Genomic DNA, 14,918 nt, shown 5'->3' with positions numbered 1-14,918 from the left:
CTATCTTGTGTTTCTTTTAGATTGTGAGCCCTTTGAGGACAGGGATCCATCTTATTCATTTATTATTTTTCTGTGTAAACCACCCTGAGCCATTTTTGGAAGGGCGGTATAGAAATCGAATTCATCATCATCATCCCTTTCACTTCCTCATCATCTAACAGCCCAACCACTTCTTTGGCAAGTTTCCTGCTTCTGATGTATTTTATAGAAGTTTTTGTTATTCCCCTAATGCTTTTAGCTAAATGTTCCTCAAATTCTTCTCACCTCCCTTATTACCTCATTGCATTTCTTTTGCCAGAGTTTGTGTACCTTCCTATTCTCTTCATTTGGGCAGGCCTTCCAATTTCTGAAGGAAGTCTCTTCCCCTTTATAGCTTCCTTGAGTTGTTAGCCGTGCTGGCATCCTTCTGGACTTGGTAGTACCTTTCCTCCTTTTTGGTATACATTGTAATTGGGCTTCTATTATTGTGGTTTTAAATAAACTGCATGCATAGTGGAGCAAAGTGACTCTCTTTCACTCTTTTCATCAGACTCCTCATTTTAGAGAAGTTTCCTCTTCTGAAATTCAAAGTGTCTGTGTTAGACTTCCTTGGAGATTCTCACCTTGCATATATGTTGAATTTAATCACACTATGATCACTGTTCCCTAGATGTTTCATGACATTAACCACGTTGCCTTCTCTCTGGTTGGTTCCATGACCAACTGTTCTAGGGTACAGTCATTCAATATATCTAGAAATTTGGCCTGTTTGTCATTACTCGAATGTGAATTTACCCAGTCTGTGTGGGTAATTTAAGTCACCCATTATTACAGCTCTTTATTTCCTGGATGCCTCCCTGATTCTCTTCTGCAACTCCCAGTCAATGTCCGCATTGATCAGGAGGGCGATAACTGATGCTCCATGAATATATTCTTATTATCTCTGGAAGCACTTTTTTGGAACTGCCATAACTGTGGAAATCTCAGAGATTGTCCATGGAGCACTGGTTTAAACAAGACTGCTCCATGCCATGCTCGTACACCAGCAAAGTAAGGTTGGAACCCTTGAAGACCCTCTGTATGAACGAGCCACAGAAAGCATTGAATGACGAAAACATAAAACTGAAACTGAAGTTTAAAAAATGCACTCAAACTCCTTGTATGGTTCAAGTGATTAAACTTTTGAACAGAGAGTGAAAGTGCAAGAGTTTAAAGTCTCTTGGGGTACTAATTATTTTTATAATCTGCTTTTCAACAAAAAAAAAATCATAAAGCAATTTACAAAGCAAAAAGAATGAAATGGTTCCCTGTCACAGGCCAAACTCACGATCTCTAAAAAGATGAGAGATGCCAGGGAGATGAAAGGGAGACAGCAGTAAACAGCCACTGGAAAAGAAGCTGGCCTGAGGAGAGTAGGAACAGATGCCATCTCCCTACTAAATATAAGAGAACCACAGCTTTGAAAGGTGTCTCTTTGACAGTTAGCAGGGAATGGAATAAACTTTGTGTTGCTACTTATTGGAGAATCTGCTCTTCCAAGCCAAAACATGTGCTGTGGCAAGCAAATTTTTGTATCAAAGCTAAAAGCTTGAAAGAGCACTCTAATTGTGAATGACCAGATGGCATTTGAAAGTAATATACTCAAGGGCTAGATCCTAAAGTCCACCTTGCAGTATTTTTTTTTCCTTGCAGGCACCCTGCTATGGCCTGCTTTACTAATAACATTTCTTATGCAAGTATGGCAGGAATGACAGTGAGATAGAACATGCTCTGCCTACATAAGGCCTCAAATCCAGTTTCTAGTAAGAGTATCTGGGTTAAGTGGGCTGGGAAGAGCCACTGCTAGATAGGTTACTTAGTAATGGGCTAGCTGTGCCATTATTACTTACTATAAGATGTCATGTGTTTCATGGTTACAGACTTAGCCCACTAAGTTTCATTATCGCTTATGCTTTGCCTGATCAAAACATTTCGGTCTTCATGTGCCCCAATCTACAAATCTGAGACTCCCTCTAATTTAAGTGAAATTGCAAAAAGGCAGATTTTTCAGTCTTTTCAACAAAAATAGTACATCTGCCTCAATGTACACCAAGTAGTTTTGAGTAAAATTGCTTTTGGAATTTAAATGTCAGTTCATGTTTCTAAATTACAACTGAACATAAAAACAGCCCTGCTGGATCAGGTCCAAGGCCCATCTAGTCCAGCATCCTGTTTCACACAGTGGCCCACCAGATGCCTCTGGAAGCCTACAGGCAGGAGTTGAGGGCATGCCCTCCCTCTTCCTGTTACTTCCCTGCAACTGGTACTCAGAGGCATCCTGCCTTTGAGGCTGGAGGTGGCCTATAGCTCTCCAACTAGTAGCCATTGATAGACCTCTCCTCCATGAAGTTAAATCCAAACTCCATGAAGTTAAATCCAAACCCCTCTGAGATAATTTCCATTATAGCTTTTCCATTGCCTTTGGTCACGATCTTCTACCACCACTGTATTATAGGCTTGATTCACTGTGTTACCAGTATTACATAATGTGTGAACTTTCAGAGGGGTAGTTTGTTGTAGCAAAAACAACTCTTGTGGCACTTTAGAACTAAAAATTCTATTGTAGGCTTCATTGTGGGGTTTTCATTATTAGTTGCTAATGTTTGAACATTAGAAATTTGTCTGCCTTTTGAAAATGCTCAATATGAGCTGCTTGTGTAACATCCAGAAGTGATTTTAAATAATTTTACTTCATTTTTGCTTTCTGTGTTTGCTTACAGTGAAATCTTCCCAATGAGATATTTTTGCATATTTCAAGCGCCACCTATGGATACAAATTGAATATGTTACTCTTTGCAGTTGTCTATTTTCTTAACCACACATCATCTAGGGCAGAAATGGCCGTAGTGTGGGCACTTTTTCAGCACTTGGGCTTTGGTAAAAGCATGTAATCTTCGTGAAGAAAAGGTATAGGCTGTTGGTGATGCACATTGTACTTAGTTCACGATGGAAAAACTTGCTTTCAGTGTGAAAAGCTTTGGTTTTTGGCTTTTCATAATTCAAACTGTGAGTTTAGAGATCATAGAAATCTTGCTTCTTTTAATTTGTCTTGTTTCTAAACTTTTAGTTTTAATACTGTCACATCCTCAAACTTAGATCCACAAGAGGTGGACCATAATAATAAAGTCAGGATAATTTAGATGCTAATATGGCTAAGGGACAGAAATATATTTCCATGGTTTGCCCACCTCTCATTTATCGTATGCAAACATTCATTGAAACACATGAATGAAAGTGTTTGTTTACATGGCTAAATATCCTAGGAAAACTTTTCTAGGACTGCAGGTGGCTACCTATCTCAGATGTAAACTAATATTGCAAATAAGCATTTAACTTTTTTAAAAATTGAGTCTCTTATTCTTCTATCACTGTTAACTCGAAAATATCCCAGACTTCCTGAGGAATCTTTGGGTCAATCAAAAGAGTAATCTGTGTTCACAGCCCTGCCTTTTCATGAAGTAAACTCCAGAGGGCCATTCTTCACACAGCTTGCCTCTTCACACAGGTATCCCCATGCCCCAAGTTCTCATCCTTCACTGTCTGTACAGCCCTCATGTTAAGAAAGTACTTCGTAGAAAACCTTTTTGTTTCCTTTGCTCCTAGCTATCCTTGCCGAGCAAGACCAACCCTTTGTTAGGCTCAGTGTGATGTTCATTTTAGGTGCAGAAGCATGTCGGTACTTCCACATTACACTGTAGTGTCAACCCACCTGCCTCTTCTCCTAGCCCTGCAGGGACATCCTGCCCTTAAGGTACCACTACTGCAGCAGCTCTTCCATCTGATCTGCCAATTGCCTCTCTTCTTTTAAAGTCTGCAGTGGACAGTTCCAACACTTTCAGACTTCAAAAGGGGCATGGGGTGAGCAGAAGAGACCACTGGCAGCCTCCCCATATTCCTTTCAAAGCCTGCAAGGGTCTGTTCAGGAGTTCCTGATCTGACCCTGCCAGGCTTTGAAAGAAGCATGGGCTGAGAAGAGGTGGCTCCAAGCAGCTTCCCCTCCATACACCCTTAAAGCCAGAAGCGGGTTAGAGCAAGATGGCACTTTGCATCAAGTACCCAAAGACTTTGGGCCAGCCCTGTTGCAAGATGTCTGTCCCATGTTGTGGGGACAGAAAAAGCATGGGCCAGCTGGAGAGGCTGCATCTTGGGAATCTTCCCCAGTCCTCTTATCAATGACAGTTACTGCCTGTGAATCGGAAAACAATCGCTGTGTGGTGGTCAAATGATGAATAAGGGGGAAACACTGGTATGCTACCAATGGTATTTGTGTGTTGTTTGAACTGTGTGACTTGAATGGCATATGGCCTGTGAACATCTGTGTCTGATCCTTGTAATGCAGGGCTGATTCAATGCCCTTTTACTTCAAAACACCTTCATCAAACATTTGAGAGGATCAAACTGCCTAACATCTTCTGTAAAGCTGCCAGCTCTGACTTTATAAAGCTTTCTTTATGGCCCTATCTATTTAACAAGATACATACATTATATATAAAAAATTGTATAAAAATCCACTTGCTGGTGCTTCTAATATTCTTGTAAAGTAACATCAGTCTCCCAAAATAAATGGACCTTCTGTCTGTGTACTTATTATTTAGGAGAGCTGGTCTTGTGGTAGTATGGCTTGTCCCCTTAGCTAAGCAGGGTCTGCCCTGGTTGCATATGAATGGGAGACTAGTAGTGTGAGCACTGTAAGATATTCCCCTCAGGGGGTGGAGCCACTCTGGGAACAGCAGGTCTTAAGTTCCCTCCTTGGCATCTCCAAAATAGGGCTAGATAGATTCCTGGAGAAGCCACTGCCAGTCTGTGAAGACAATACTGAGCTAGATAGACAGATGGTCTGACTCGGTATATGGCAGCTTCCTATGTATTTTACCGCTCCTATACATAATTTATTTTCCCCATTTTGTTTTGTTCCTATTGACTTTTGGTAAGTGTGGCAACCATTCTTGGATATTTAAGAGATGGAAATTTTATATTGCAAATAAGCTTGAGCTGGACAAACTAATATAGGCGTGGCTCTTTGAATTAAATTGGACTGCGGAGGGTACAATCTTTTTTTTTAACAGTTGCTACAAACATAGTTGCTGAGTTGTCCTACTTAATAAAACTTTTTCTTTTAGAAATATTTACAGCATAGGTTCTGTAAGTCCATTTGCTTATCCCTTCCTAATTAGTTCCCCACCACCTTAAACAAGAGAGAGCACTCCTTTTCTGTAACTAAAAGTAATTCCATCATTTCCCCCTTCATTTTCCTGACTCCGGTCTGCAGAACTTCAGTGTGAACTGGAAGTGATACAGAATTTGTAAGACTATGTACCTATAAAGCAGGGTTTGATAAATTCCAGCCGTGGTACCTAGAAGTTTAACCATGGTATATAGCCTAGGATATTCTGAAGTAATTATTTCATACTTTTTTCCCCTCCAAGTAGCCCTGTCTCTGTTCTAAGTGTGTTACTTAAAGGGGGACAAGGAGAAGCCCATTTCTGTGTCCCCGCCCCCACCCACAATATCCATCACTAACTTGAATAACTTTGTCTGGTGTCCATTAGCTGACCTTCAGATCCAAAGAAAATGTAACTAGGCCTGACCTGGAATATATAAACAATAGGTACATTTATTCATATTTGCTCTTTAAAGATTCTGATATTAATATTGTGAGAGAACATATTCTTTTCTTCTTCATTGTTATTAGCAGTAGACTGCAGTCCTTACACCTTCCTTCTAGAGTAACAAGGTTATCTAAACATTGAGACTGTTTTTTCAGATCTTGTAGCCTTTCAAACCAAGCATTTTAGTGACTGCTCAAAGGAATTAAAACTACAATCTCAGTATTTGTATCCAGAATGCATGACAGCATTACTAAATCATCTTCACAGATCCCTGTTGTGCCAATTTTATCCTTGGAAACCAAGGCCCAAGACTCTTCCAGTGAATTCTTTCTGAGATTCAGCAGAACCCAATACCCAAGCCTCTCTAGTTCCATCTTAAGTTCTCTCTAATGGATAGTTTTTCTGGCTGTTGATATTGCACTCCAACTTTTCTGTCTGCAAACTATTTTGGACACACTATTGGCTAGCAAAAATGTTGATATCAAGACTTTGCTCCCAACGTATATGAAGCATGAACATTTTTGCCCATAGCAGGGTGTGTTGCTGCAAGACTTTTATCAGTGAGCACTGAACACAGGTGGCATCTAAGTGGTTAATGCATTATGTTTTATTTTCAGGAAAATGAAGCAAGAGTTATTACACCTGCTTCTTATGCTCATTTGTAAAACCTGGACTAGCTCTAGATATAAACCTTGGAGTAGTTGAAGAGCTGTTTCAAGGGTGTGAAAAGGGAAACTTTTGTTTCTAGCAGTTTACCTTTTCGTAAAGGTGTTTGTGTTGTAAAACTGTTAAAACCTGTTATGACATTTCAGAAATAGATCACTTACTACTTTTTGAATAAGCAACAATGTTAGCATCATAAGGAATTTCCTGAAACTATCAGGTAGTATTGCTTGCAGTCACATGTGGTGGTATCCAATACTGTTTGAGAATACAAAGTGAGCATTACCTTAAGTTAGTAGCCTAGAATCATCAAGTAAATGCAGTGTTGTGACAAGACAGCAGATGTAGTGTATTATGAGCTGGGAAGTTCCCTGTACAAATTTGACAAACTCACTGGGTTAACTCAGGCTGAGGTCCCCATTCCCTCCCCCTGCCTCTGTTGCATGGAGAGGACAATTCCAGCATACTTTACAGGATTTTTGTTAGGCTTGTTGATATAATGTATGCTTTGAACATATATCATACAAATGTAGTGAATTAGTGTTAAGTATTAAAGGTTTTTCATGGTTTTCATTTAAAAACAAAAACATGACTCTTGATTGTTTCTCTTACATTTAGAATCCTGGACAGCAATATCACAAGAAGAGTTGACTAAGAAAATGCTAATGTTTGACCCTGTCCCTATCAAACAAGAAGCAATGGAACCAGTTCCAGTGGTAAGTCTCTATGCATGATAAACTTTCTGTTGGCACAGTTTTCTATTCTAATTTGGCTGATGTTTATACCTAATGAACTTTCTTTTCAAAGTGGTGCAGACGTAATGCCCGCCCCCACCAGAAAATGCTGCTGTTGTTCATACCCAAAAATATTTGTTTCGGTGGCCACCTAAGATGACCATTTTTCCTGAAATCCTGTTTGGCAGGCAGGAATCTTAACACAGTCAGTGTCCCTGTGTGGAGATGCAATAAGGGGGGAAACTGTGCTGCATACATTTCTTTCTGTCATGCACCTGTTAAGGGCATGGGGGTGGGGGAGTAGCAATCCTGCCATCTAGCATTTAAAAGTAATCTATACTTTAGAAATATTTCTAGTTGGTGCTATTGTAAACCACTCAGACGTAAGTTTGGGGCGGTATAAAAATATGTTAAATATACATCTTCTTTAATAGCCTTTTTCTTATGTTGTTATTTGAGACTTACTGCCAGCACTACACAAAAAGTATAGGAGGGAACCTTGGCATAGTTTAAGAAAATAAGCTTATTCTAGGATGTTGTAGGGTGAGTCTGGTGCTATAAGCCTGTTGGTTTTGTGTGTGTTGCCTCTGTAAAATTGGAAAATAGTTGCAAGGGGGGAAATTTGGACAGAAGATTGTATTTGAAAACTTGTTGGTAATGAGAAGCTTTTAATGTTAGATCATCTCTGTGTTTTGGCTATTGATAGTTCTGCCGGCAGTGATTATACAATAAAGGGTCACTTTGAGGCCCTAGAAACAAAGTTGCCATGGATATTCCTCTTTGTAATATTTGTTAGAAAGTCTCCAAAAAAAAACCCCAGTGAGTTTTAAAAGTCCTAAGAAATTCAGTACATTTCTTTACTTGGATATTGTTTGTTTAAAATGGAAATTGTGCTGTTTTTAGAAGTTGGTTTTCAAAAACTCCAACTCCTCCTTTATTTCACATTTTTCAAATAAAAGTATTCTAGAGTAAAATTTTATTTTTTATTATTTTTTACATTTCTATCCCACTCTTCCTCTGAGGAGTACATGCTTATTTTTATCCTCACAACAACCCTGTGAGGTAGGTTAGGCTGAGAGATACATGACTGGCCCAGAGTCACCCAGTGGTTTCATGGCTGAATGGGAATTCAAACTTTGGTCTTCCGGTCCTAGTCTAACACTTTAAGCACTACGTCTCCCTACATAAGCAGGGTAGTTCATTGTTGATGAAGGAACTTATTAGTTGCAGTGCCAAGAGATAACTGCTGTATTTACCTCAAAGTAGCAGTGGGTCTACTTCTAAAGAGAGGCTAGAAGTAATTCACTAGAAATAAGTGAGAATCTGCTAGCAGGTAATTGCAGCCTACCTCTGGCATAACATAGATTCATGTTGCAGCTGCCTCCAGGTGAAATGCTGCAACAATGCAATCTGTGCCAAGTGCTCTATCGCTCCCAGCCTACTAATTTGGCCCATCCCTAGCATCCTTAAATTATGCTGCCATTAACTGCTTTGGAAGGGTTTGCTGCCTAATTGGTGCTGTGTCAAGTTTCAGTGACACCTAGTACAGTCAGAGCACATCTTATGCAGTATGCATTTCATGGTTGCCAAAAAATTGGTGAGCCATACAAAGGGGGATGAATCTTGGTGTTATCCCCATCAATCTAGTGATTCATGAATGGGTCAAGACCAACAAGTGCATTGACAGTTAACTAGGAATGCCAGGAACTCTTAGGCAGTCCGCAAAGACTGACTTCCTTTGTGCTGCTCCACCTGCTGCCAGTTCCTTCAGTGACCCTGCTTATCCCCGCTTAGCACTGCTGATAGCATCAGTGCCAGGGTGTAGCTGGAATCACTCTTGCGTTGTTGAGCTGTTTGTGGCATGGCCAGTGAGCATTTGGTTGCTAAACAGCCAGTATATGTGATTGCATTTTGAGGTGATAAGTTTGATGTAGGCTTCAGACAAGAACAGAAGAGCTGCTGTGTATGGGAGGTGGTCCTGACCAGGTTGTATGTAAGTACACTCATATGAGTGAGGGGTGTGTAGTGGTTTTACACTGAGTCTTTAGCTTGATTTCAAGTGAAAGAGGCTAATTGTATGGTTTTGCTTTGTTAAGAAATGCACATTAAATGATAAAATAAAACACTAAACTTTGTGAGAAATCTAAAAAGCATCACCCGTCTCTCAGTCCCCAAATACCTGGTAGAATAAAAACATTTAGTCTCTTTTTGAAAGATTAAGAGATTTTGCCAAGTAAAGCTCACAAGAGAGTGCATTCTAAAACATAAGGGCCACTGCTGAAAAGGCCCTGCTCCTGGTACCTGACAGTCTGTTGTGAGCTGCACATTTTTTCTAGGGCCTCAAAGTGACCCTTACGTCTTGCATAACTACTGCTGGCAGACCTCAAAGTGACCCTTACGTCTTGCATAACTACTGCTGGCAGAACTATCAATAGCCAAAACACAGAGATGATCTAACCTTATAGGCTTCTCATGGAGCCAGCATGGTATAGTGGTTAGAGTGCTGGATTAGGACTGGGGAGACCCGAGTTCAAATCCCCATTCAGCCATGATACTAGCTGGGTGACTCTGGGCCAGTCACTTCTCTCTCAGCCTAACCTACTTCACAGGGTTGTTGTGAGGAGAAACTCAACTACGTAGTACACCGCTCTGGGCTCCTTGGAGGAAGAGTGGGATATAAATGTAAAATAATAACAATAATAATAATAATTATTATTATTATTATTATTATTATTATCATCATCATCATCATCATCATCAACAAGCTTTCAAATACAATCCTCTGTCCAAGTTTTCCCTCTTGCAGCTATTTTCCAAGTACACAGTGACAACACACACAAAAACACAACAGGCTTATAGCACCAGACTCACCCTAGAACATCCTTATTTAAATTTTCACAGAAATGGAATTCTGAGCAGGACCCTTTAGATAACCTGAGTGAATGGGTTGGAGAGTCATAAAGAAGGTGGTGCCCTCCAAGGTATCTCAATACTCTGAGGAACACAGATGCATTTTTAGTACCACACCTTCAAAAGGATATTGTAGAGCTAGGAAAGGGCAACCAAAGCAATCAGAGAGCTGGAGCACTGTAGTATTTCCTATGAGGAAAGACTACAACATTTGGGCCTTTTTAGTTTAGAAAAAAAGGCTGGTAAGCAAGGGGACATGATAAAGATGCAGAGAAGTCTGCAGAGTGTGGCTCAAATAGATAAAGAGAAGTCTTTCTCCACTAATATTTTCTATTATTAGAACCTGGGGTTGACCATTGAAGTTAAATGCTGGGAGATCTAGGACAGACAAAAGAAAGTACTTCTTTGTGCAACATAATATACTCAAACAATGAAATCGATGCTGCCAGATGTGGTGATGGCCATCAATCTAGATGGTTTTAAAAAGTGATTTAGAAAAATCATGGAGGATAGGGCTATCAATGGCTACTAACCTGGAGAGCTGTATATTTCCATCAAGACCAGAGGGTGTCTGCCCCGAACACCAGGTGCTAGGTAACACCAATGGGAGGGAGCAGTTGCCCTCTTTCTCCTCCCCCCCTCATTTGCAGGCTTCCCTGATTGGCCACTGAATGAAGCAGGATGCTGGACTAGAGGTCACTGGCCTAATCGAGTTGGTCTTTTCTTATATTCTTAGTCAGAGTCACTGGTCCACATGTTGCACAAGACAACACTAGCATTCTGGATTGGCCAGTGCTGCTTAACACATGGAAGCCAGCCCTGGTGATATGCAAGAATGCAGTTACACAACTACTTAAAACAGTGCACCTGCACCACGGAACTTACATTGGAAAGCCATTGCACAAGTCTAGGCATGCTGTTCTAAGTAGTTGAACAGTGCCGGAGCTGACTTCTACATATGCAGCAAAGCTGGCTGATTGGAAACACAGGCATTGCCTCATCATGTTGGTCACTTGCTCTGCTTTTATAAGCTGTCTAAAAAAAAAAAAAATCACCTGTATTGTGTTACACTTTCAAACCTGTCAAATCCAAATGTCCAAACTTGCCCTTGGCAGTTTTCTAATTAATATCTCTGGGCTTGAGGATTGTGACAGACTTGGAAGGATAGAGCTCTCTGCTTTAAATTTCATGGCAGTGATGTGGGGTGGAAATGCTTCCAAAATTTCCAAATCTCATACTTTAGGGTTTGCTTTTGAATTTTGCATATGACTGCACTGCAAGTTTTCACAAAACACCATTGTTCTTAATGTGATGTCCGTGTGGATGTGTTTACAAGTGGACTTAGTCTTCTAGTTTTAGAAAAAGTTATGTAGGCAGATCTGCTATGATATAAATTAATTGCTCCTACAACCTGCTGATTTGTAAGGAATGGGGGTTGATCTATGTGATGTGTACAACCAATGTAGGAAAGTAATGGGAAAATATTGCCTTTGGGCAGGGGGTTAGAATGAAACTGTCTTTAGTTCACCTTTCAGTCTTATAATCGAATGTTTTGGGTTGTGGGTTTATACATTGTCAAAAAGTCAAACATTTTCACCCTCTTAAAAAGGTAGGTGGTGTCGTGTTCTGTTCATCCTGGATACAAAACCTCCTATAGAGGAGAGTGGGCAGGAGGGAATGCCATCAGTTTATATTAATAAGATTTGAGATCAGCAAATAGCAATTGCAGCAATATAGAAGTGTAGTTTTTAAACGATTTGCTACACTTGCTCACATAATAGGACATACTACCCAGAGTATTTTGTCATCTCTCGGTTGGACCACAAAGGTGTGGAAGTATGTTACTACATACATGAGTGAAAACTGTATATCACTCATATATATGAGTGATATCTCTCATATATATATATATATATATATATATATATTCTATTTGATTTAATTACAGTGTCACCTAAGCTCCACTCTGTTGACTCTGCGCAATGTAAGTTGCATTTGTGTTGTAGTAAACAAATTTTCTATACCATTGAAGTTGGCAAAAAAGCAGTTTTTGCAAATAGTTATGGTTAGATGCTTTTGCTATAAAAGGAATTTCTACTTTGAGGGCCTACATTTGGTGGAAATGCAGGATACAAGTGTTTAAAACACTCTCTTCCGAGAAACAGACCTTGTTTGTGGTTGTAGAGGGCCTTTATGAATCTTCCCTATGGACAGAGATTATTGATTACTAGAAGATAATGTAGTTACCAGAGGACAAACTAAAGACTGCACACAGCCTGTATATGAGAAGAACTGGGCAAGGATGTTGTAAATGTACTGAAGCAAACATATGAGACCCACAAGTTACACAGGAATGTTGCCAGTTATCACGTTGATCACTACTAGTAGGATCAGCACAAGTGGCCATGGTCGGCCTGATGGGTAATCTCCAATTGGGTATTAACAGAGGGAATGTGACACTCTTAGTGCTTTTGGATCTCTTGGTGGCTTTCAGTGCCATCGACCATGGTATCCTTTTGGACCACCTGAGAAGTTTGTATATAGGAGGTACTGTTTTACAGTTGTTCCATTCATGCCTCTCAGGTAGATTTCAAATGGTGTAGCTTGGAGACTGTTGCTCATCAAAGCAAGAGCTTTATATGGTGTCCCTTTGTCTTCAGTGCTTTTTAACATCTACCTGGAATCACTGGGGGAGATCATCAAGAATTTGGTTCAGGGTGCTATTGGTATACTGATGACAACCAAATATCTTTTTCCATGTCACCTTCATCAAGAAATGATGTTACTTCCCTAAATGTTTGCCTGCAGGCAGTAATGGACAGGATGAGAGATAACAAACTGAGGCTGAATCCAAATAAGATGTAGGTGCCCATTGTAGGGAGCCGTAATTCAGGAGATGGGATAGATGGGGTTACACTTCCCCAGAAGAAACAGGTGTGCAGTTTGGGAGTACTTCTTGATACAAACGTCTCTCAGGTGGCGGTGGTGACCAGGAGTGCTTTCTATCAGTTTTGACAGATATGGTGTGCCCTCTCCTGGAAGAAATTGACCTTAAAACAGTGGAGCACATACAGGTAACCTCTAGGCTTGATTATTGCAATATGATCTCTGTTGGATTGTCTTGTATGTAGTCCAGAAGGTGCAGAATTATCCTGCCAGTTTGGTCTCCTTAATGTCATGAGACAACCATATTACTCCTGTTCTGAAAGAATTACATTGGTTGCCAATAGGTTCCCAGGCAAAATACAAAGTGCTGATCATTATCTATAAAGCCCTCAACATCTTGGACCCAGGTTGTTTAAGAGAACGCCTTCTTTATGAACCCCGTTGCCTGTTAAGATAGTCAAAGGAGGTTTGTCTGACCTTGCCGCCAGTTCACCTAGTGGAGACTCAAAGATTAGCCTTCTCTGTAGTTGCCCTGAAACGGACTCCCTGTTCAGATTAGAGCTGCTCCATCCCTGATCGTTTTAGGAAACAACTGAAGACACATCTCTTCAGTCAGGCTTTTGGTTGAATTTTACTAAAATTTTGTTTAATTTGAATTTTATATATGTGTTAGGGGCTTTCTTTGTAAACTGCTTTGAGACTTCTGTAGTCGGCTGTATATAAATGCTTTAAATAAACTCTCCACACTCTTCTACTTAGCTACATTAACAAGCTGAGTACTATAAGTGCTGAGAGGAACTGCTGTCAGAACATAGCCTAAGCTAAGTAATGAATTGCAGTGGTTGACGAGGTCTTGGAATATTTAGATAAGTGGTTTAGCATCTATTGTATATCCATAGTCTCCTCTTGGCTTTTGTTCCCTCCAATCACTGTACTCACCTTTCCTTTTGTCACTTTTGGTCTGAGTCTTCTGGAGTGAGGAGCACTCTCCTTATATTCTTGCATAATATAGGGTCCCATTATGAGCCTTTGGGACAAAATAACCTATTAATGAAGTGAAAAACTATGCTAATAGAACATGATGTGTGTTAAAAAGCATGCTTATCAAGCTCATTGTTGGGTACCTAAGGAAGTAAAGATGAACAAGTCTAGAACCTATTTTTCATAAATTTGATATGTAGCTACTTCAACATCTGAGCTCTTAGTGATGATAAAACTTCCATAATCACAAGCTTTGTAAGATGTAGCAACTTATGTCAGATTAACACACCACAGTTGTCTTTTATGGAGCATCCATATGTGGGTGGAGATCACAAATGTAACCTGTGTATTTGGGCTTTGTCCTTGATGTGCCAAGTATTAAAATGTAGCAACTTCCAGTTTATTTTGATTATATTTTTATCTAATTTACATGTACTTGGAAAGAAATAGGCCTGGAAATATCTCAGGCACATGATAGGTGCCTAAAAATGGATCAAACATAGTTTCATGGTATAGATCAGTATCTCCACATCATAATATTATGGTGTAACTGAGCGATATTATTGAAGAATCTTCCCTGTATCAACAACATATATATATACTGCTTTTCTCAACAAACATTTCCAAAGAGGTTTACACAGAGAAATAATAAATAAATAAGATGGATCCCTGTCTCCAGAGGGCTCACAATCTAAAAAGAAACATAAGATAGACACAAGCAACAGTCACTGGAGATACTGTGCTGGCGGGGGGGGGGGAATAGGGGCAGTTGCTCTCCCCCTACTAAATAAAGAGAATCACCACGTTAAAAAGCTCAGAAACTAAAGAATTTGGATATTTTTTCCTTGAAAGGCATCCCCTCTTAGATTGCAGTCCTATGTACACTTCCAAGTAAGTTCCATTGAACAAAGTGAGACATCTGAGTAAACACACATAGGACTGGGCTACATGTTGGGTTCCTTTTTGCTGCTGAATAAGACACAAGAAGGAGTTGCTACACCTTGTTATAGAAATGCTAGTTGAAAACCTTTTCTGCTGCAAACTGAATAGTGACCATCCCTGAAGCATCATTACTCAGCGCTGCTGCTCTTGGTCATAGTTGAACTGAAGGTCTGTG

The 14,918-nt window shown here is 40.0% G+C and overlaps 1 protein-coding gene across 4 annotated transcripts in view; it reads left to right on the top strand.

Annotated features, from left to right (window-relative positions):
- The window catches only part of KLF3 (KLF transcription factor 3), a 53,295-nt gene that overhangs the window by 23,175 nt on the left and 15,202 nt on the right, over positions 1-14,918 (top strand). For all 4 annotated transcript variants that reach the window (XM_053256540.1, XM_053256542.1, XM_053256538.1 and 1 more), the window contains one exon: positions 6,909-7,006. In XM_053256540.1, coding sequence (XP_053112515.1) covers positions 6,950-7,006 — 57 coding nt within the window. In that variant the 5' untranslated portion in view covers positions 6,909-6,949. The remainder of the gene's footprint in view (positions 1-6,908; positions 7,007-14,918) is intronic.

The sequence above is a fragment of the Hemicordylus capensis genome, chromosome 5 (genome assembly GCF_027244095.1).
Source record: "Hemicordylus capensis ecotype Gifberg chromosome 5, rHemCap1.1.pri, whole genome shotgun sequence".
NCBI lineage: Eukaryota > Metazoa > Chordata > Lepidosauria > Squamata > Cordylidae > Hemicordylus > Hemicordylus capensis.
The sequence above is the reverse complement of the archived record's forward strand: the minus strand, read 5'-3'. Positions and strand labels throughout refer to the sequence as shown.